This window comes from Tamandua tetradactyla, chromosome 12 (assembly GCF_023851605.1).
Source record: "Tamandua tetradactyla isolate mTamTet1 chromosome 12, mTamTet1.pri, whole genome shotgun sequence".
NCBI lineage: Eukaryota > Metazoa > Chordata > Mammalia > Pilosa > Myrmecophagidae > Tamandua > Tamandua tetradactyla.
This window is the reverse complement of record NC_135338.1, coordinates 71,699,919-71,724,137: the sequence shown is the minus strand read 5'-3', so window position 1 is coordinate 71,724,137 and position 24,219 is coordinate 71,699,919. Positions and strand designations below refer to the sequence as shown.

General features: G+C 43.3%; 1 protein-coding gene across 1 annotated transcript; it reads right to left on the bottom strand.

Annotated features, from left to right (window-relative positions):
- Positions 1-8,204: 8,204 nt before the first annotated feature.
- LARP6 (La ribonucleoprotein 6, translational regulator) lies at positions 8,205-23,990 on the bottom strand. The gene is made up of 3 exons (XM_077123910.1): positions 23,700-23,990; positions 12,810-13,017; positions 8,205-9,755 (listed from the first exon to the last, which is right to left on the bottom strand). Exons 1-3 carry the CDS (start codon positions 23,897-23,899, stop codon positions 8,688-8,690), a joined length of 1,476 nt encoding a protein of 491 aa, XP_076980025.1. The 5' UTR covers positions 23,900-23,990; the 3' UTR covers positions 8,205-8,687.
- Between the last annotated feature and the right edge of the window lie 229 nt (positions 23,991-24,219).

The window sequence follows — 24,219 nt, the reverse complement described above, 5'->3', positions numbered from 1 at the left end:
TGTGCAACAGGACTAGATACAAAAACTCAAAAATGGACAGCACAATAATACCTAATTGTAAAGTAATCATGTTAAAACACCGAATGAAGCTGCATCTGAGCTATAGGTTTTTTTTTTTTTTACTATTATTACTACTTTTATTTCTTTTCTCTATATTAACATTTTATATCTTTTTCTGTTGTGTTGCTAGTTCCTCTAAACCGATGCAAATGTACTAAGAAACGATGATCATGCATCTATGTGGTGATGTTAAGAATTACTGAGTGCATATGTAGAATGGTATGATTTCTAAATGTTGTGTTAATTTCTTTTTCTTTTCTTTCCGTTAATTAAAAAAAATTTTTTTTTCATAATAAAAATAAATAAAATGACAAATAGCCCCCCACTCCCACCTATACTGCCATTCTCTACTACATTGCACTGTGTTTTTTCTCCAAACTATTATCTTTAGTTATCTTGTTTATTGGTATATTGCCTGTCTTCTCCCAGAATGTACACACCGTGAAAACAGGATGTACTTGAGTCTTGTTCACTCCTCTATTCTCAGCAACTAAAACAGTTTCTGGCATGGAGCAGGTATTCAATTAACAGTCTATGACTGGATGTAATATTTTCTCTATTGCCACAAAACAACACGGTCGTTTTTATTATCCCTAAAGAAAAAAATCAGGAGACAACTTTATCAGCCCCTTACATCTAGTATGATTTCTCAAATGGATCATCTCTTGTAGTTGATGGATATTTTGTTTTTTTATATAAAGAACAAGATCTCAATACAGCCCCACATTTATCCCAAAGGGATCCCAGTTCTTCACATCAGTGTCTCAGCTCTTTTCCTTGGTTGGACAGCGAAATTTGGTTGAATGCAGAGCCCAAGTCCCCTCCACGAGTTCCTCATACTTATTTCATGGTCCCAAAGCTGATTATTTGCCAATTTTGTAAAGTCTAAATAAAGGCGAGAACATAGCCAAGAGTTTTAATTTGACCAACTCTCAAGTACCCCTTTGAGACTGGTGGTTTCAAAGAACATTGAGATTTTATAGACTCCACTTTCCCTAAATTCTTTTGAGGCTATATTAAACAAAGAACAGATGTTGTACCATATAAATCTGCAATTACCAGCTTCTAATCAAAGTCAGCTTCCCCAACTTGTGAAGGGGCTGTGCAACTTTGAATAAGCAAAATTTTGTTCCAAAATTTAGCTCCTTAAAAACTTGGCTGAAATTTCTCTCATGATATTTCTTGTATTTAAGAACAAAACAAAACTAATCTTCTTGTCTGTCCCATCTATTCCTTAGTTGTGGGTTTGTGGACTTGTGGTATTAGAAGATAAAGAAAACTTTTCTTATATTCCATAACAGTTCCATCTGTTCTTTGTCTGAAGTCTGCCGTATGGACAGACTTCTAGGCATTTCAGACTCAATACATTTGTATTAATGGATTAATTTGGGCACCAGTTAATTTGGCTGGCCCTTCAGAGTCCAGGTGCTTCAGGATGGTGCCACCATCCTCCCTAATGACACAAGAGAGGCAGCTTAGGGGTGTCGTGGGAGCTAACTTCTAAGGACCTCTACTGGCCCTTAGCCTCCACCCCAATAACCGAACTCTTCCTCCATCTGTCCCAGGACCTCACACTCTTTTTTCAGATCCCTCAAGAATCTAGCATTCAGCAATTCCCATCTCAGACATTATCAGGTAGAATAGGCTTTACCACCCCTTAAGATGTGACATAGACTCTTCGAGATGTATTCCAGGGCCAGAATGTATCAGGCAAGGTGAAGTTGCCAAACAGTGCTAAATTGTAGAGTTCGTGAAATCCACACGTCCCATAAGAGTCTGCTCAGATGTTTTGGAAACCCGAAATTTGTATTAAATTGCATGTTTTTTTTCTTTTCTTTTCTTTTCTTTTTTTGCATGGGCAGGCACCGGGAATCAAACACAGGTCTCCAGCATGGCAGATGAGAACTTTGCCTGCTGAGCCACCGTGGCCCATCTGCATGGTATTTTTAAAGCTAAGGAAATATGTTTTTTATCAGTATCAATTCAACCAATTTTCCTGAGCCCCGACATGGCCCAGGCACTATAAAGATGTCTTGAGATGCATGCTCCCTTACCTCATGGTTCATAATCCATCATAGAAGTGGCACATAAATGATTAACTATAACGCAAAGAGATAAGTGCTCTAGATTAATCTTTCCTGTCCTTCCCATTAGGGTGAATGTATGTCCGAGAGTTTTACTGATCATATATTTGAAGGCACTTCCTTTGTGCTAGCACAATGTTAAGTGTTTTGCTGTGAGAATTAACATCATTTTACAGAAGAAGAAAATGAAGCTCAAAGAAGTTAAGAAAGGCCACACAGTCTGACAAGGGGCAAGGCTGGAATTTAAATCAATGTCTTTCTTAATCCCTAACCAAGTGAGTGAATGCTGACCTCTAGGCAGGTGCCGGGTTCTGAGCCAGTTTAATAAGCCTACGTCCAGTTTGGACACTAGAGGGCACTGCGAGAGCAAAGTAACGGGAGGTACTTGGCTGCGGCTATCACTGAACAGCCACAGTGAAATTACCTTCTCAAACTCATCTTTGAAGGTGGAGATCTGAATTTATTACAACTCTGCAGTTAAATATAAGGTCAGGGATCACTTAGGATTTATCTTTCAGCCAAAGCACTTAGGCCCACTGCTTGTTTTACGAATAGCAGCGGCTCAGCAGTGTTTGTGGAATTTAATGTCTGCCAACAGTCACAAGACACATGTCTGGCTTGCATCTACTCATTCCGCAGCAGATTCCAAATCAGGAGTGTTGTTCACAGTGGCTCAACTAGGAATTAGTCTAAATGAAGATAGTTTAGTTCACCCATGGGCTGTACACATAGTCCAAATAGGTTCCCCCAGCACCCCACATGCTGTAGCTCCAGAACGTCGCTCTTGGCAGAACCACGAAGGGTTGCTTCGTGAGGATGAAGTATGAAGGTCACAGCCTACAGGATTATTCAAGGAGAATGAGGACTTGCTGGCGATCCAAGTCAATATTTGGAATAAGCTGACATTCCCTCTTCCTCCTATCCTTTGCTCCTTGTATCTTTGCTGTTAAGTTTCTATATAGCTTTTCTGTCATGCTTACAACTCACAAGGAGTATAATGCTTACCCGAAAATTACTGGAAAAAGACAGTTCACACTTTAGGGAAAAGAATTTTTAAATAATTGATGAACAATGTGTCTTAAAAGAGCACTTTCTTATGTGTTTCAGTCTTGTGGGACAGAAACTGAGCAGAGCCATTTTCAACCCAGCCACACCCTGGAATGATGCAATTCAGTAACAGAGACCCAGTCAGGGATACATGTTTGGGGATGTGAAGTCAGCTAAGGAAGCTGCCCTACAGTCTGATGGGTTGCAGACCAGTTCAGCTCATGTTCAGAGCGCCTTCTCCAGGACATGCACCTATAATTGCCCCTTATTCTACATAAAGAGAAACAGCAGCCAGAAATTTTATTTTTTTTTAAATAGGGAAATTATGCGACCAGAACTCTATTTTTGTGAGATGGGTTTGATGGCACTGGGTGGGGGGGGGGGGGGGGGGGGGGGGGCGGGGGGGGACTGGAGACAGAGAGGCCTTGGCGAGTGGAATGAGATGGAACTAAGTAAGCACTGGGGGAAGGAGGGAGCAGGTGATAAACAATTCGGAGCTAGAATTAACAGCTTCTCCTTTATGGGAGAAGAAACTGAGGAGAGAGGGGGGTTAAGTTGTTTGTCAAAGGTCAAATTGCTGATAGGTAGCAGAGCCAGAATCTGAACCCAGGCAGTCAAATGCGAGAACACTGCCTCATTTTCTCGCTTCGACGTGGAAGATGGTGATGTAACTGGCTGAGACAGGGAAGTCAGGAGAGAAGCTGGTGTGTGCTTGTGTGTGTGTGTGTGAGTGTGTGTGTGTGTGAGTGTGTGTGTGTGTGTGTGTTCAGGGGTGGAGAGTTGCAGGGTTTACAGACAAGGTGTTGGTCTGGATGTGTGTGGGGTTTGGATGTTCTGCCAGCACCTCAAGAGGGGATGTCTAGTGAGCTTCATGTTCCGATGTGGAGAGGGAAATGGTTTTCACTAAAAATAATGAAATATCTGTAAAAAATACTATTGGCTGATTTTCCCAAACTATTAAGAAAGGCCTGCTGTGCTAATAGACCGGAAGGCCATGTACTGGTTGAAGGTTTGGCCTGAGATTTAGAAAAAGGATCTTCCTAAGTGAGGTGCTTTAGGACCTGGTGAGTGGGGAAAGAGTGAGGGCTACACAAAAAACACTTAAGAAAGAGGCCAGGGAGCAGGCAACGGTGGCTCAGTGGCAGAGTTCTCGCCTGCCATGCTGGAGACCCAGGTTCGGTTCCTTGTGTCTGCCCATGTAAAAAAAAAAAAAAAAAGAAAGAAAGAGGTCAAGACTGCTCATTAGAAAAGGAAGAGGGAATGAATGTCTCCAAGCCTCTTTGAATTCATCCCACAACCCCTCTTGTTCCCAATATATCAATGCCTCTCAGAGTATATGTCCATTAGAATCACATTGGCAGTTTAAAAAGAAAACATACTGATACCCTGGGCTCACCCCAGAACCAATTGATTCAAAATATCTAAGGGTGGGTCTAGCCACAAGCAGTTTCTAAAAGCTCTCTAGGACCTTTTAGAAAGGAGTCCCGGCCAAGCCCTTGCTCTTGAGTCTTGCTCTTATGAAGCTTATTTCTGTAGTGGAGAAGCTAAGCCGACCTATAATTTTGCCTAAGAGTTACTTCCAGAGAAAACTCTTTTGTTGTTCAGATGTGGCCTCTCTCTCAGCCAACTCTGCAAATAAAATCGTTATCATCCCCACTACGTGGGATGTGACGTCCAGGGGTGTATGACATCCAGGGGTGTGAGTCTCCTGGCAACACGGGCCATGACTCCCAGGGAGGAGCCTGGTACTGACACCGTGGGATCAACAATGCCTACCTGACAAAAAAGGGGAAAACAAACGTACAAAATAAGGTATTAGTGGCTAAGAGATTTCAAATAGTCAATAGGCTACTCTGGAGGTTTTTCTTACACAAGCTTCAGCAATTAAATATTGCCAATTGCCATGTTATGCCATGACCCGACCAACAGTATTCCTGTCAACCCTAAAAAATACTCAGGGCTCCAACTGAGATTCTATAAAAGTTTTACTAAGTTTATTTTTCAGAAATCTAAAACCTCCAGATGGTTCTTAGACTGGATAACCCCTGAAGCCCAGAGCTACCAGTCTGTCCAAGTGCATGATACAGTTGCATCCCCCTACTCCATAATGTCAACACCGTTTCTCAACGTGGAGAAGTTAGAATGGTCATTGCCCAAATACCCCTAAAGATTGGGAGAGGATCAAAGGAGAAGGACTTATAATAGAAGAAATAGGATTTAACAAATGAATATGACTACTGAGTCATTATATTGATATTGCCTTAGTCTCCAGTGTCTTAGAGCAGCTAGAAGGAAATACCTGAAATTGCGGAACTGTAACCCATACCATACTTTGAAATCTGTTCTATAACTACTTTTAAAAATGTGCTTTGAAATTTATCGCTTTTTTTTGTATATACATTGCACAATAAAAAATGTTTAAAACGAAATGAGGTTCTGATACATAAGACAACATAGATGAATCTTGAAAATATCATATTCAGTGAAATAAACCAGATACACACACAAAATATACTGTATCGTTTCACTTATATGAAATATCTAGAAGAAGCAAATTTCATAGACTGATAGTTGACTGGAGGTTACCAATGATGGAGGGTGGGAAGGGGGAGAATGCGATTTCCTGCTTAATGGGTGCAGAGGTGATGAAAAATTTGGTATGATGGATGTTGGCAACGGTTAAGACAATATTTTGAGCATAATTAGTATCATTGAATTGTACACTTGAAAGTGGTTAAAAAAGGAAGTTTGAGTTGCCTATGTTACTACATTAAAAAGTTGAAAAAAAGAAAAAGAGCCCTGGGTTAAGAATCACAGCAATAGAAGGAGAGCTCGTCGTTGGAGGAGATCATCAGAGAGCAGCATAATTAATGACTAATACCGACAAAGTCCTTTTCAGTTCATAAAGCACTTTCACACACATGGCCTTATTTCAGGAACATCTTATTGTTATTCATTGGTTGACTGGGGAAACCGTGAACAAAAAAGAGAAACGACTTCCTCGACATCAGTTATTTACCCGAAAAGCCAAGACTAGAACTCAGCTCAGCTGACCCCAAGTTCAGCATTCTTTCCTAACACTGCACAGAGCTATACCACAGGCGGAAGGCTGAGCTCCTCTGTATTCACATTAAAAGGCAGGAGTGCCAATATTTAAAAAACATAGTTAGGATCCACAGAGTGAATCTGAAAATAGAGCCACACCTGTGTAGTGGAACATAAAAGTGTAGAAGGGTTTGAATGTAACCGGCTGAGAGCTGGTGAAGCCCAGATGGCCTAATGGCCCCCAGGAGCAGAAGGGGTGGCTGTGGGGACAATCTGGCAAGGGCAGGTGGGAGCAGAGACACAGGGGGTGCAGCACAGGGGGGATGTCTGGTGCAGGAGTGTGGCAGTTCCACCAATCTGGTCGAGGACCCTGGGAAAAATTAGTTACATGGCTCAAATCTCTGTGGCACTGTTCAGAGGCAAAAGGCCTGGCAGCTTGGAGGCCAGACACTGACTTTTGGGGCTTCAACAGCTGGCAGTGGCAGAAACAACAAATCTGAGATATTCCTGGAGGCATTTATCAATTAACAGGAATTCTGTTGGGTCTTAAGGGACACATCATTTTACTAATCAGACAATAATCACCTCCCAATTTGTACAGAGCTGGATAATTTAAAGTACACCATCTTTTCTGCATTTTCAGTTGTTTGCAATGGTATTATTCTACTGTAGCACCTTAATATATGAAACGGATATAATAATACCTTAGAGGAGACATGAAATACTGTATCCAGCAAAATGCCAGTAGAGAGAGTGCTGAATAACTATGAGCTCCTTTTGAAGATGTTTCTCTTTGAACGTGGACAATGAGGCTCAGAGGTGCTGGGTACCACCCAGGGGTTAAGGGTATGGGCTCCAGAATGATGTAAATGTTCTGAGAAATGATCATGGTGATGTCAACCATGGGATGATAATGTGAGTCACTGATTGCACACCAAGAATGGAATGTTCATACATTAAGAATGTTCGTGTTGTATGTTGATTGGCTTTATTAATGAAAATTATAAAAAAAAAAGGAAAGTGTGGGCTCCAAAGTCAGACCTGTAGGCCCAAACCCAGCTCCACCAACCTGGCCATGGATCCTGAGACAAATTAGTTACCCAGCTAAGATCTCTGTTTCTTCTGGCATAGTATGATGACGAAAATTTAACTTTTCTAGTTTGGTTATTGGGAGGATAAAATGAGGTAATGCATGGAACTGCTCCAGCAGGGTCCCTGGCATCTGGTAACTGTTCAATAATCATTAGTAAATATTGGTAAACATGACTTGCCCAAAATCCCCAGAAAGCAAGTGGACATACAAGCCAATACTGGAAGCTAGGTCAGTGCTCTTTTTGCTCTACCAAAGCTGCTGCAGATGACAATGGACATTAACCCCAACAAGAAGGAAGAGGAATGAGCATAGATGGAGGATCAGGCTCAGAGGGGTTAAGTAACTCTTCCAAGGTCATAAAACAAGAAAGCAGAGAATGCAGGATTCAGTTTCACCTCAAGTCCTACCACCTGTCTCTATACCTGTGGTTTCTCGAAAACTCGAGCATGCATCAGAGTATCAACTGTAGGGCTTGTTAAAGCACAAGTGTTGAACCCCTTTTCCAGAGTTTCTGATTCGGTGGACCAGGGGTAGGGCCTGAGAACCTACCTGTCCTACAAGTCCTCAGGTGCTGTCCGTGCTGCTGGCCCAGGGACCACACATAGAGAACCACTGCTCTATCCCATCATGCTTCTCCTCAGTATGATTCCTTGTGTTGAGAGAGCTGGCACTGCTCAAACTCTGCACACCTCTCAGGATCCAGGAGCCCCAAGGAGGACTCTGGGGCTGCTCTGGGGTTGCTCTGGCGCACCTTAGGTGGTGTGTCTCCACTGAGCTTCTCGGGGCCTCATGACATGGCTACACACGACCCTGTGCGACATGCAGAGACTTTTGTCAGGCCCAGTCTACGACCTGAGAGGCAGCACTCCCAGCTGGGTGTTTTATTATTTATTTACTTGACAGGAAACATCCATTTGGTCTTATAAGACAGGAGGCTATCAGCTTAACTAGTTGCGGTTGCACAAGAGATCTCTTCTGGGTTCAGGAAACCCCGCTGGCCGACCAGGACAGGGCAGTCACCACAGGGAAGAACCCTGTCCCAAGGAAGAGGCCCGCTGTCATTCCTTCCCAGGAACCTCTGTCCCATAGCCCTTCAAAGCCACCCATGCACATCAAGCATCAGCAAAACAATGGCCATGCTGGGACAAAAGAAGGTTCTGAACTAGAAGATAGCCTTAGAACCATAATGTGCAGACAATTTATATACATTACAAATATATAAATTAAGACGTCTATGTGTATACAAAACCATTCAAAAGGGACTTAGCTTCCATTCTATATCATGCCAGGTATATGTCAGAACCTTGAAAACAAAGGAGGCTTTCAATGGACCTGACATTAAAAAGAGCAGGTATTTATTATACACAGGGCCTGCTCCGCTCATGTCCACCATGAAATCCTCTGGTGTTGTCAGGACCTCTGGGCAACCGCAGGACTCCCACAGGTAACCCATCTGCAGTCTGCATCCTCCGGGAGAGCAGAGGACTTGCGCCGGGGCTTTTCTCCTGGGTCCCCATCTCAGCTTGACGGCGCCTCCGAACCCAGGGGCTGCCAGAGGGAGTGACGCTGCTGTCAGAGGAATAATCCATGCACTTGCGAAAGATGTCAGGACTGGTACTAGGGTTCAGTCTACCTTCTTCGGCCAGTGGGGATTTTCTGGAAACGCCTTTGCGTTGGGCCAAGGGGCTGCTCCAGGGACTCGAGCAGGGGGAGGCATTGGGGCTCAGGAAGAGATTCTGGTGGCCAGAAGGGCTGAGCTTGTTGGTGACAACCTGCCGCCGGCCAGCCATGGGGGACGTGGGATTGCTCTCGGGGTCAGAGGAGCTGTTGGCGGAAGACTCGTCACCCATGTATTGAAGCTCCTCAACTCTCTTGTTTAGGGACTTGTTCGGGTGGATGCTCACAGTGGGCTCTTCGTCATGGTTCTTGTCTTTGGCTGGTTTCTTCTTGGGTGGCTTCATCCCGATCAGGACAGCTTTCATGTTCTCTCCACCCTGAGACTCGGTGACCATGTACTCGTGGGCTTTAATGGCTGCTTCCACCTCCTCGAACTCCACTATGGCACACTCCTGAGTCCCCACCTGGCTGTACCGGCTACTGATCCTTCGGATGTCAGGGGGCAGCTCTCTCCCAGGTTTGAGGATCCGCACGGACGATATGACTCCAAAGGTGCCAAAGAGCTTGAGCAGGTGTTCCATCACCTTCTCCTGCACCCTTCCGTTCTTCTGGGGGGTAGCTAGGGCCCACAGCTTGGGGGACAGGTAGAGATCATAGACCAGAAGCATCTTGCTGGGGAGGTTCTCGTTGGGGAAGAGTGGGACAGGGGTGGTCCTCCTCACCTTTCGGTGATCTTCATTCAGCTCAAGGGTCACTGAATACTTCAAGGCATGAGCTGTGGTTCTCCAGTCCCGTGTCAGGTGTTTCACCTGCAGAGCATAAAGTAAATCTGAAATGGTATCTAATGTCCTTGTCCGCCTTCGTGTATCTTATCATCTCCCTTCTTTCTTTCCTTATCACTGTAATACTCAGATCTAGATTCATACCTGGCACGTTCAGGGACTCAAAAATCTAGCTAATAAATGAGCAATCACACTCCCTACTGGTTTAATCAAAGCAGTATGGTTTGGAGTAGCATGTTCCAACTGAATTTTCTGTGACAACAGAAATGTTCTATTCCATGCAAGCTTAGAGGCAAAGGCTCTGGAGCAAGGTTGCTGGATACACTAGGCAAAGGCCCACCTCTAACTAGCAATAAGACCTGGAAAGTTGCTTAGCCTCTCAGTGTCTCAATGTTCTTATCTATGAAATGGAGATGTTAACAGTACCTACCTCATAGAGTCGTCACGAGGATTAAATGAATAAATAAATATATACACATGCAACTTAGAAGAATGACTAACTCTCAATGAGTATTCAGTAAATATTATCTGCTATCATTTTAAATTATTACAGGGTATCCTATTGACAGGGCTCAGAAATGTCAAATTCAAATGCTTCTCTGAAGCTATATTTCTACATGGGTACATTTGATACAGAAAAGGTTTCAAAAGACCATTTATAATTCACTGAAATATCTCATGAGTGTGCTATAGACTGTTTCAACTTGGGCCTCATGGAGGATGATGAAATTATCCCTCCCTTATTGGAAACTGTGCATATCACTGTTGAAGTATATGAAAGCTATATTTATACTGTAAAACAGTAATTTTCTAGAGGAGTGAGGAGAACATCAGGGAGAATGAGTCATCCCAAAGCCGTGGAGGAGGTGGGTGGGGTGGAAACCTGAGCCAAGAACACTCTCAGTCCTCTGAGGCCAGGCCAAGGTGGCTGCTCTGCAAAGAAATCGGGAATTCTACATGCTTGTGAGCCCAATATAGGAACTTGATGGGAACTCAAGAAGGAAGTGCTCATTAAACTGGACAAGAGGGGGAAGAAGGGACCCTGCGAGAGCTATTAAAGCCTGTGAGGCAGTATAGTCAGGCTCCTGGAAAGACTGGTCAGACTGAGGCTTAGGGTGCAGAAATCACAGATCATCTATGCACAGAATGATGGGCTGATCATGATGTAAGCTAAGAGCAGAGATCAGTAGGCCCATAAAGGGCAGGATTTCAGGTAGACAGAGTCAATGAAGAATCCAGCAAGGGCGAAGACGATGACTGGGTAAAATCAATGCAAGACTGTGGGAAACCCAGGCAACAGCGCTCTGGAGTGAGACATGATGGAGAATTCGCCAATAATAGTCAGGAGGGTGCACTTAAGAGAGGAAAAGCTGCCTCAGAATCCTGAGAGCTAAGGAAGGAGTATCTGGAATGAGGGGAGTATCTGCCTTACTTAGAGGGTTAGAGAAGCTGATGGGAGACCATGCCAAATCAAGAAAAAACCAGGCCCTAACAAGGACCATCCATCCCTCCAGCACTAGTAACAAGATCTACTAGAAAGTCTTGGTTACAGTCTAAGCATTTTAGGCCTGTATCCATGACCCTTTATAAGAAATCAGTAAACTTTGGATCTTGTGCAATTATTAGATGAATTCTGTAAGATTTCTAGAAACTGTAATTTCCCTAAGTTTGCTATCTTTGTTGTATATGTTTCTTATTGTGATTAGCATGAAAAGCCTTAGAATGAAGACAGTATTTGCTCTCATTTTAGAAGAGTTAGGGAATCTCCATCTACTCTGCAGTCAATTTTACACAAAGAACAATCCTTCAAAATAGATCCATAGTGGCATTTTAAAAAGGAAAGAAGAGCAGCTGACCCTGGGGGGCCCTGGGAAGGAAAAAAGGAATGCACAGAGAGCTAACAGGATGATTCGACTGGCTGCTTCCTTCTGGTTCCTGCAACAAGACTTTTCATGGAAGGGTTTGCTTGCCATTCTCTGGGCAAAAAACGCCTCTTCCATTTTCCTTCACCTTGAGAACACATCCTCATCCTCATCCTCCAAGATCCTATTTCAATGTCACTGTCTCTGGAAAGACTTCTATTCTCCAGGCAGGGTTAGTTGCTCTGACCAACTGGCTCCCCCAATACTTTGTTCTCCCATCTTTGTTAGCACTATATATGGATGTTGTAGTTTAAATTGTCACTGACTGGACAGTGAGCTTTTCAAGGTCAGGGAGAATGTCCTGTTCATTTTGTACATCCTGTGAGTAACACAGCAACATAAAGTGTTCAGTAAATGTCTGATGAATGAATAAAGGAAAGTAAGCAAGAGAGGAGGGCAGAGTTCACTAACAGGCAAGGCAGAAAAGAGCTCCATGGAATAAAGCTCTCCTCCAGTGCTCATAACAAAGTTCACAGGCAACTTGCCCGAGACCCACCTGCTACACACCCCATTATGCAACAGGCTGCATGGAGCTTTGCTATTCTCATAAACACATTCCCCCAAGGGAAAAGCAGAGTTCTTACTCCATCCAATCTGTGACCTCCTTGAGCAGCAGGGAGTTCATAGCCCAATTGCTGGATCTGTACACAGCAGGGACAGTCTGCTGCCCAGACAGCAGCAATCATTATACATCCCACAGCTCCACCTTTTAGATGAGGATGTTGACATCAGACTCAGCAGAGGCTATTGGAGTCTCAGAGAAGGTTCATTTCCCAAAATTCGCAGTGCTCCCTCCCTCCTCTTATTTATTTAACTTGACAAATGAAAAGCTTAGATTTTATGTAATTCTAGGTCTGGCAGGTATCTTTCAGGGCCATTGTCCTGGCACAGCATCCTCCTGTGCTTGACTAGGGACAAGTAATGTCATTTCACAATTACCATTGGCTGAGATTTGTCCCAACACCCAGGACTCTTACTAGTGTAAGGGGATAGTCTTAACAATGACCCTAAATCCCTTCTCTTGATCACTGCCCTCTTCTACCAACCTCAGAGGAAATAAAGAAATGATAGTCATCATTTAAATATTCAAAAATATTTAGAACCACAACCCAAAACAACTTGGCAATTCTCAAAGCAGCTTCTAAAAGCAAAACCTCACCTTTTTGAAGGATGTGAGCAGCTTGACGCTCACATATCCCAGCTTGTTTCTCCTCACGTGCTTTAGCAGGAAGGCATCCTTTTCCAGGTTTTCATCAGAGAAGTAGAATTCAATCTGATCCACTAGCTTCTTGATTAGCTCCTCATCTGGAGGCTTCCACTCCTGTTCCAAGTCCTCACGCTCATTCTCGCCCCCGCTTGTGGTGCCACTGAAAGCAGAAGGGGACACCAAGTCACCACTGAACTGGACTGTGCAGAGCTGTGCTCTCATGGCTACAGGGGGACAGGTTTTGTTCCTAACCGGCTAAGATATTGAGCTTTTGGTTTTAAAAAACATGGAGGATCATTAAAATAACACCATCTACTAACATTTATGTGGTGCTTTGCCACAGATAAAGTGATTTTTGCAAATACTGTCCTACTCTTCCCTCCCTACTCCAACTCCTCCCCCCACCCCGCCCCAATTCTGGATTCTAGAAGACAGTATAGCAGAGAAACTAATCTAGAGTACCGGCTCTAGAGTTAAGCCTTGATTCAAATCCTAGTTTCACCACTTATTAGCTGAGTGAGCAAGGAATTTCATTGCACCATAAGTTTCATCATCTGTAAACTAAGAATCATAACAGGCACCATCCTGGTAGGATTGCTGTGAGGATTAAAGGAATGAATACATTTTCCAGAAATCTCTAGACTACAGCCTGGTATGCCTTTGGAGCTCAACAAATGAAAAGATAAATTCATCTGTTCATTCATAAGAGGCAGATCTAAGATTTGAACTCAAATTGTGTCTCCAAAGGCAGTACCATAATACCTTCCACATTATGGTGGGACCTTGCCATAGAATCTGGAAATACAATCCTATCCACTGAAGCCCTTTTAAAATGTAAAAATCATAGAAAATATATGCATTGTTTGATTTTATAAAACTGATAAGTTTCAATTATTTGCCCGTAGGCAGCCTGGACTTGGTTTTTAAATACCTTATTGACGTCTCAAAGCAAATGTGCACTGAAGAAAAAGGAGTTTGGAAGACTGACTTTAAAAGTTGTTGGTTTTTTTTTTTCAAGTCTTTAAAAATGGGATGATAAATTAAGGCGATATATTAGGAGAGCCCATTAGCTGTGAGCAGGTCAAAGGCCACCTAAACATTAAATTCTATTTGAGAAGTCCCTAAAGGTAGCTGTGGCAGGCACTAGGCCCACTTATCCAACAACAAAGAGTAAACTCTTTCTCACTTGCCGTTCTTTATTACAAAGGCTATATAAAAGGTAAATATTCACTTTCCCAGCCTCTCTTATAGATAGGAGTAGCCATTTTTCATCTTATAGCCAATAAGACACTAGAAAAAATCTCTTGGCCCTGCCCTCTTTTATCTGTTTTGAGGGTGGATCTGATGACTGGAGCAACAGCAGCCATCTTACCACCATAAGGAAAAGATCAAGAAAATCAGAGTTATTTTGGCTCAGAAATTATTAAAGTGATGAATCAATTCCTATAACTACTAATTGGCAGTTTTCTGATCATGACATGAGAAAGATAAAATCCTGTTTTTTAAACCCACTCGTTAATTGTATTTTCTATTAATTACAGCCAAATACAATAGGAAGTAGGATAGCAACACTAGCCTGGGAAGAGAGGTCTTCAAAACATACCAAAGGGAAAATGCCAGTGGGGCAATCAATGGCACAAAAAAAGAGATGTGAGATGGACAGAACAAATTTTCACTTTATTAGAGAAAGTTTACTCCCTAAGTAGTAGTTAAATATACAGGTTGAGTATACCAGATAAAATAACTACAAATGCATAAGAAATTCTGAGCTTAGCTGACAAGGGTGCCAATAAATAGCAGGGGATAGAGGAAATAGTGATAATGACGAGTGAAGAATTTTGGATGGACTCAGGGCTACTGGGAAAATGTCGAACTTACTACAAAAGGCTAGTTTAACAAATGTCCAGACTGTAAAGGGAACCACAGATCAGTAAGTAATATTCTGAAACTAGAGCAGTTGATGCTTTATATAAAAAATTGGCTGGTAAACAAATAAAACATAACAGAAGGAAGGCAGCAAAATTTCTCAATTTCTCCAGTGCCTATTCTAGAGTCTCCTGTTTTCCAGGTCTGCCATGGCCACTTCACTCCCTGCAGCTGATTCTATCTCAGACTTGATTGAGAAAATGAAGTCCATTTGTGGTAGTTTGGTGCTGTTATGTACCCCCAAAAGGGACATCTTCTTTTAATTCATTCCTGTGGGTGCAGACTTGTTGTGGATGGGACCTTCTGGTTAGGTTGTGTCAATTTGAGATGTGACCCACCCCATTCAAAGTGGGTCTTAATCCTTTCGCTGGAGTCTCTTATGAAAGGATAAAGGACAGAAAAAGCCAAGAGAGCTTAGAATGAGAAAAAGGCCCCAGCAGAGCTGAGAGAGGAAGTCACTGAAGCTAGAAGCTGAAAGTAATGAAATTGGGGGAGAAGGACCAGCAGACACTGGCCATGTGTCTTCTCATGTGACAGACGTGTCCTAGATGCCAGTGGTCTTTTCTCAGAGAAGGTATCATCAAGTTGATGCCTTAATTTGGACATTTGCAGGAACTTAGAACTGTAAATTTGTAAGCTAATAAATCCCCATTGCTTCCTTATGCTTTCCACCCTCATCTCGCTCTGTGTCTCTGAATGTCCACCAAATAATTCAGCTGCCTTATCCAGTGTGGTTTCTCCATCTTTGTCCCTACTGCAGCAGTATCTGACACCACTGACCACCTTCTTATTGATATGCTCCCCCTGGGCTTAAGTGACTTTATTATTTTCTGACACTTCTTCCCATTTGACTTCCCTTTCAATCTCTTCTTTCTCCTCCCATTTTTAAATGCACATATTCCCCAAGGATCTGTCCGCTGGTACTTTCTACACCTCAACCCTTGGTAAATTTAACCACTTCAAAGCTGCTCACCCTTCCCCATCTTTCTCTCACTCCGAAGCTCCAACTTTCAATCCCTAACTTCCTTACGGTCATTTCCACTTGGATAATCTGATAGTACTTCAAATGCAATACGTCCAAAGTTGAACTCATCACCTTCTGCAGAAATCAACCTCAGGAAAGACAGAAGACTGGGCCTACCAAGAGACACTCTATCTGGGAAGCTGAACCTGCATGCAGGCTCACAACAGACAATCAATAATGTGTTGGAGATGATTCTATGTCAATTATTGGCACCCACTGAGCAGACAGCAGGCAGCCAGAGATTCCAGAACAGGTGGATGGTAATGAGGAGGTGATGTAAAAACCCCAAGCAAGTGCAGAGGTGGGTTTCTTTATACTTGGAGAACTCCTCCCTCTGCTTGGGTGCTGTCAGCAGCAGCTGTGCATCTCCAAAGGGGAATCTTGGGAGAGGTGAGGAACCTATATTATATTTGGGAACATGTTATATTGTTTCTTGGTTTGTGATATAGTCCTTTGAGTCGAAAAGATCCTGCATCCTTTCTAAACATTAAAGAACATTTATATCCTTTAAATATGAATATGAACAATTTTTGTCAATTACAACCATCCTGTGATAATCACATATATTCCGTCCTAAGCTGCCCTGCTACTTACTTTCTCTAATTACCCTTCTCCTATGCACTTAGGCTCAAAGCCCATGATGCATCTTTTAGCTCTCTCTTTTGCTCCTACATTTAGTCAGTTTTAAAGTCTTCTCTCCCATCTCTTCTCTCTTTTCTGTTCCCATTAATTCTCCCTTGGATACTGTTAACTGTGCATCAAGAAATAATCCTTAAAAATCAAAGCAATACATATACACAGCATAAACTAAAATAAAGTAATATAGAACTTATAAAGAAAGCAAAAATTCCCCACTCCTTCCTAAGAGCAACCCCTCCTCAAGAATTTAGTTCTTATGAGAGTTGCCTTATAGTTGTATAAAATAGACACACAGTACTATCACCTGTCAACATGAAACGTTCTCTTTTCATGCCCTATTATATAAAAGCAAGATTTGGGGTAACTTATTTCCCGCAACTTATCCTCCTTCTAATTTTTAAAATTGTGTATTATTTTTGTTCTTTTATTGGGTTACTTTTGTGCTTTTAGGTAATAGAAAGTTCTGTTTCATTTTCCTTCAACATTAGACACTATTTCTCAACTCTCCATGACATATGATATAGGATATTACTCCCTACCCTTACCTCTACCTCTCCTTCATTTTCACCCTTCCAAATTCTATCAGTTGTCATGGCTGATGACATTTACATTCTATCCTGCAACTTATCTTCCGTGTTTTGTCAATATATGGATTCTAAAAGTTGAAAGTCAATCTGTTTTATTATTTTGATTATATAAACATCATTTATTGCTGAGCCACGTCATTTGTTAAGATTATATTTATTTTTCAAGTCATATTAGTTGACTGTGACCACTTGGGTTGATCCTCTCTATAGCTCTTAACTTTTCTTTTATATTATCTGTCTTTGCCTTCTTGATCTATACGCTGAAATATTTCCTTGAATTTATCTTCTAACCTTTCCTAGTGAATTTTGAAATTTCAGTAATTATTTGTTTAGTCTTCAAGAACTCTTTTTGTTTCTCAGATTGTTCCTTTTTAAGAGCATCCTGCTCTTAATTTGTGGATACAATACCTTAAATTCTCTCTCAGGGCCCTAATTAGAGTCTATGTATTTTTTGGGGGGAAGGGGCTGAGGGTATGTTCCAGGAATCACACCTGGATTGCCTGCATGGCGGGTGAGCATTCTAACCCTGAACCACCCATGCACGCTCTTAAAAAAAATTTTTTTGGGGGGGGAGGAAGTGCATGGGCCAAAAATCAAATGTGGGTATCCCACATGGCAGGCAAGAATTCTGCCAAGGAACTACCCTTACACACCCCTAGAGTCTCTATTTTTTCTTTCTTTCATGCAGCTGTGCATTTATTTTCACAATTGACTTTTTTTGTTTTTTGTGTGTGAACAATAACATATATATATATATATATAAAGCAATAAATTTTAAAGCACATTGCAACAATTAGTGGTAGAACAGATTTCAGATTTTGGTATGGCTTAAAATTCCACAATTTTAGGTTTTTATTTCGAGCTGCTCTAAGATACTGAGACTAAAAGAAATATCAATATAATGATTCAGTAATCATACTCATTTGGTAACTCCTACCTTCTGTATAATTCCACCATCAACTTTGATCTGAGTCTATATTTTTTAAAGTTTCTTTTGTTTCCAACATCATCATCCATTTCTTCTAGGGCCAGTTTTTCCATTTAAGTTTATGCCATTGTTTGTTTGCTTGTTTCATATGACTGGTAAACTACCTACTTTTTTATTTTTATAAAGTTTCAAATGAACTTATTTTAAAATAGATTTTTATTTACAGAAAAGCTGTGAAATAGTACAAAGTTCCCATATGCCTATACCTTATATAGCCTATATCTACTTCCCTAATATCAGTATCTTATATTTATATGGTACATGAGAGCTGATGAACCAATATTGATACAGTATTACTAGCTAAATTCCACACTTAACTCAGATTTCCTTAGTTTTTACCTAATGTCTTTTTTACTGTTCCAGGATCCCATCTAAGATAGCACATAATATTTAGGTGTCATGTCTCCTTTGGCTCCTCTTTGCTGCAGAGTTTCTCAGATTTTCCTTGTTTTTGCTGACCTTGACAGTTTTGAGTACTAGTCAGGTACTTTGTAGAATGAATGCCTCTCAAATGGAATTTGTTTGATTTTTTCTCATGATTAGACTGGATGTGGGCTCGGAGGATGAGTACCACAGGGTAAGATGACATTGTACACACTGGACCACGCTGTACATGCTACAAGCATGGCTTAGCATTGCTGACACTGACCCTGACCACCTGGCAGAAGTGGTGCTGGTCAGGTTTCTCCACTGTAAAGCGATCTGCCCCTTGTCATAGTGCTCGCTTTGGGAGAAAGTCACTAAGCATAGACCACACTTAAGGAGTGGGGATTTATGCTCCATACTATTTATTTTTAAGTATAAGGTCTGAACTGCATTTTCTGGGTGGGCTGTGTGTGTTCCCTCTGCAGCTGTAAATCCCACTGGTTTTCTGACTAGGGGACTCTAGATCCCTCCCTGAGTGGGGTATGTCAATTCCACACCTCACTTTAGGGTGAATAGGGGGGGAATCATTAAGTTGGGATTCCTTCCCATTCTCAAAGAGGGAAGGCTTTACTCTGCAGGTTCCAGCTCTAGATCTCCATATTTAGTTCACCGAATTTCTTCAGAAAACAATCTTGTTTCTTAGTATGTCTGCTACTTTTCACTGGTGGGCAGAAAGCACAAACACTGAGCAACTTTTCTAAAGCAAGAATTTCAAATATAAGCATCTGTTTTCACTCTTGTATCCCTCCCCTATTTCCCAACCGGTCTTTCTAGGGTCCTGCCTTCCCACACCCTATCCCTCTCTCCCCTCATCGGGGGTATTTTGGGCTATAGCCTCCTCAAGTCTGTGCCAGATTACATGTTTTGAAGAACAGTTATAATATATCTCGGCTCTGCTTTAATAATAATAAAAGGTTTTCTATTACCTACTGATTAAGATCTAAAGTCTTTAGCTCCTCATTCAGCATCATTTAGCATCTGGCTATAAGGAGCCTCCAAACTATTTCCATCTATTTCCTTTCAGATCCTTAGTTTCAAGCAAACAGAAAGACTTAATTTCCTATACATGTCATAAGGTTTTTTTTATGCACCTTTGTGCATACTGATTCTATCTCAGATAAAGCCTTGGTGCCTCTCTCTCATGTACAAATCCAGGCCACACATCGAGGCCCATTTCAAATGTGACCCTTCCAGGAAGGAAATAATTTTTACTTCTCTACACCTGTACCACAGCCACCGTGTGCATATCTTACCAACCCCCTGAGCTCTAAGTTCCTTGAGAGTAGGATTCATGTTACATTCTTTCATTCTAGCACCAATAAAGAGCCTTGCATATAGCAGGAATTTAAAAGGTTTCACCAATGGAAAGAGAGTAATTTCTCCAGGGGCAAATTAACCTATCTGGATTCTTTGAGGCAGAAAGCATGCTTATGGGGGGAATATGCCCTTAGCGGACTTTCAAAAGGACTCTGAAAAGGGTTTACAATTAAGGTTTTGTTTTTGAATAAAACACTATAAATTGGAAGCGATAAAAAATTTCTTTTGTTACATCTGTGAATCTGCTAGAAATGGAAACAAAGATAACTGAGTCCTCTGAATCAGTGTTGGAATATATACAGTGCCGCAGAGAATCTCCAAATCTGCTTTTCTGATAAAATATTAAAATAATCTGGACTTGCTGGTTGAGCAGTTAATCAAATGGTACTTTATAGGAAGAAAAATTTCAAATGAAAAGGGTGGAGTAATAAGTTCCTCACTAAGACTTTCAGCACAGTAAAAGAGTTTTTCTTGGACTCATCCTCTATCCCTGCAGATGCTCTGACATAGTGCTTTGGTGACCAAGACCAGTGAAATGGTGACAGCAGCACTGAGGGTACTGAGCACAAAGGAGAAGACATCATTTGTGAAAAATACTAGCATCCAGTCCCATCTAAGTGACATTTCTTTTGACTCACCTCAAAAAAAAAAAAAAGATTATGAATCTAAAGTGATTCAAGAAGGGCAACAAAACTGATAATGGAATGGAAAATCATGAGGGCAGATTCAAAAGATAAAGGTTCTTCACAGACAGGTTGAAAACACATACAGGTTTCCCAACTTTGAAAAAAGACATAAACTTCCAGTTTACTGGAAGCAAGATAAAAGATACCATGAGAAAACAGTGAGTCAACCAATCCAACATGTGAGATATTCAACGAGACATCGGACCTCATGGCCTAAAAAGCAATGCATTAATAACAACAACAAAACAGTGAAGGGAATGTTCTAGATTAAAGAATCTAAAGATATGTAATAGGTAGAGTCTGAACCTGGACTGGATTCTAGTTTGAGGGGGGAAAAACAGCTGTAAAAGACAACTGAGGGACAACTGGAGAAACTTGAGTATGGAACTTGGATATTATACTTTAAATTACAACAGAGAATTATTGTTAATTTTCCTAGTTGCAATTTAGCATTGTGGTTTTGTAGAATAACGTTCCTGTCATTAAGAGCTGCATAATGAAGTATTTAGTGTATAAGTATTGTGTACAACACACTTTCAAATGGTTCAGGGAAAATCACATGCATTAAATATCCATCAAACAAGTATGGCAAAATATAAACAACTGTTAAATTTAGGTAATGGGTCTATGAATGTTCCCAGTACTATTATTATTCTTTCACATTTTCTTTATGTTTGAAAAATTTTACATTAAAAAGCTGGGAATAAAAAAAAAGACAAACTTCTTAGTGAGTGGGATGTGGGGAGAAGATTAATACACATTTGGAGGTTCTAGAGAGTTTTCCCTGTTGTTCCTTTATTCCTTGTCCCCCTGGTATAAGCCAGGTATTGGGCTATGTATCAAAGACACGGGGCTGACCAGGGCAAGGTCGATGCCTTCAGGTTCTCACTCCCTAGGGGAGGAGAAACACAAATATTCCAACTCAGTGGCATGAGTATGACAATAGAGATATGCATTCATTCAAACAAGGTTTATGGAGCAACTAGAACATGCTGGGTGCGGAGGATGCAATGAGAACAAGGCAGACGTGATCCCTCAATTCTCAGAGCTCATATTCTTGTGAGGGAGACAGAACACTGTGATTCCAGCTGTGATAACTGCTAGACATAAAATGTATAGGGCCCTGCAGCAACACAGAGGAGAGGAAACGAGCCCAGTTCTGGGGTGGGGATAGGAGTAGTGAGAAAGAGACGGCCAAGTTTTAAAGACAGACTAAAAATCAATCAATCAGAGGGACTTAGAGGTGGGCTGCAAAGGTGTGGAGACACAAAACAGCACTGTGTGCTAAGGGCACTAGAAGGGCACGGTACTGCTGGAGCATGGATGTTAAGAGGGGCACTGAAGGAAGTGATGGGCTGAGGGGCTAATTCCAGAGGTGCCGCATTATGACAGGCAGGTTTAGGAATCTGGGCTTTCTCCCATAGGTCTAGGAGCTGACAACTGCTCACCCAAGGCAGTGACTGCTGCCATGCCAGGCAGGGGACAGCATGGATGCTGTTCTTGGCTGCATTTCTTGGTGCTCTGGACTCGTGCCCACTGGCCACTGTCTGCACCAACACTCAGAACAGTCTCGGGGGTGTCTGGGGTCAACTCTATGCCAGTGGGCAGTAGGATGTGCTTTGGACTGAACACTTCATGAGACTCAAGCCACAGGAGCTGAGAGAGAAGGGCAGATCTAGAGGAGAGAGTGAAGGGTGAGGGCAAGTGGCCCTGGGATACTGCAGAAAGAAATAAGGAGGGTTTTAGCCCCTGTAATGGTACAATCTCAAAAACCTAACCCCCCAAAATAGGGGGCAGCTTCTTGCCCACAATCTCAGGCAGATAAAGTGAAAAGGATAAACCACTCAGGGATGTTTGACATGACCTCTGAAAGCATTTGACTGAGTAGCTCACAGGGCAAAACTGTGAGCTGCTCAACTTCCATGACCACGGATTCATCATTTTTATACTCTCAATATTTATCATAGAGATGAGTGAATGAATGAATTAGACTGTAGGCAGTATATACAGTGCTGATATATCCAGTGTGGCATATTCTTGGTCCAGCTTTCCTGCCTTATACCGTTAGGCTGGACTATTTTCTGTGGATAGCTTAACTGATTACTCTGAATTCCTGGAACTAAATCCAGGCCCTTTCCATTGGGGAAGGGTTAGCTAGTGATGGGGAATACCTCTTGTCCCAGCATCCTCACACCCTTGGGTTCAGTATTCATCCCAGCGAGGCATGCCTAAGCCTGTCTAGGAATTTGCCTGTAGAGTTTTAACAGCTAAAAGTGTGTGCACAGAGTCTCAGGAGAAGAAGTGTTCTTAATAAAGGCCTGTTGGTATTTCCCAGAATTTGCAAGTCTGTCAAGGCTCCACTGTTCTTTCTATGGATGCTCTACACTGTACCTCTTTTCTGCACCTGGTACAAAACCACAGTGCAGAAGGGGTGGGCATTAGAGACTCAAGCCGAAGGTGTTTGATTGGTGGCCAGGCTCCAAGTCCAGAGGCAAGGTTAGACTGGCGGCTTCCTGTACCACATGGGCTCAGGGCTACCCAACATCCAGGAGCACGCCCCTATCGTCGTGATGGTGCAGGCACAGAAGTCAGGTGCTGAAGCCGCATGAAAATGGGGATCCCCTTGAGGGAGGATTTAAGTAGCAAGCCCTGAACTGATCTTGGCAAGAGAGCCCATCAAACCATGCAAATCACTCCTCCTTGGATTCCCCATCAGCAGGCGTCAGCTGTGCATGCCTCCTATAACGCAGAGGCCAAGGGAAGCCATTTGGACTGATGACACAAGGCGATGCGGGCAGTGAGGACTAGGTGGGACCGCGGAGAGGTAGCCCAGACTCAGGGGTAAACCCCGGGCTGGACAGGCGCTTTGGTGAATGTTTGGGTGACTCCTCGGAGACAGCGTCTCCTCCCGCGAGGATGGCCCGGGAGGGCTTCCTCCCGGATCCCTGAGCATTCCCCCATCCAGGCCCTCGGATCCCCGCCGTCGGCTCTGGGGACCTTGGTCCCGTTACAAAGCTGCAAACTGGGATACAACAACCATAAAAGCTTATCTGACTCACTTGCACCGCCCCAGACCTGCTTCCCCAGAGAGCTGACTCAAACTCCCCTCTGCCTGCGGAGCTGCGGAGCACCCTCAGCTCTCCGAACTCGCGTTCGGCCGGGCCTCGAGTGTCCGAGGCCGCGGCCCGGCGCCCCCACCCGGCGGACGCCCCTTCCGCCCGCTCCTATCTGCGCCAGGCCCGCGCCTACCTGTGCCCGCGGCTCGGCTCCTCCTCGCTGGCACTGCCCCACCCGGGGCTAAGATACCGAGATGGGTCCCCTGTGCCCCTCGTCTCCGCCCCCTCCTCCTCCTCCTCCAACTCCTCCACGTCCTCGGCCTCCTGGATGGCGACGCGGATCTGCACCGCGGTCTCCGGCCCGAGTAGAACCTCCTCGCCGGGCTGGGCCATAGCTCGCGGGTGGACCGAGACTGCGGGGCTGAGACTGCGGAGCCCCCGGGTCCCCGCGAGGACGAGCCTGCCGGGCGGCGGCAGCTGCGACCAGGGGGCGGGGGGGCGGGGGGGCGGTGCGAGCGCGCCCGCGGGGAGGGACGGGGGTCCGGGCGCCCCGCCCCGCGCCGCAGCCGCCGCCTTCCTAAAGGCTAACCAAGTGCCAGCGCGGGCGGGGCGGGGGACAGGGAGGGCGATTTCCTCTGTTCTCCTCCCGCAGAGGCCTGTCCCGGAAGGATCCCCTGGACCCCCGGATCCTTTTCTCTGTCCACCCGCCACTC

What these genes read in the sequence shown, in the direction of transcription:
- LARP6 (XM_077123910.1), bottom strand. Translation starts at nt 23,899, where the DNA reads ATGGCCCAGCCCGGCGAGGAGGTTCTACTCGGGCCGGAGACCGCGGTG. An exon ending in GAGCCGAGCCGCGGGCACAG is followed by an intron (nt 13,018 to 23,699) that starts GTAGGCGCGGGC and finishes TTCTGCTTTCAG; the next exon opens with TGGCACCACAAGCGGGGGCG. An exon ending in TGCTCACATCCTTCAAAAAG is followed by an intron (nt 9,756 to 12,809) that starts GTGAGGTTTTGC and finishes TATGCTCTGCAG; the next exon opens with GTGAAACACCTGACACGGGA.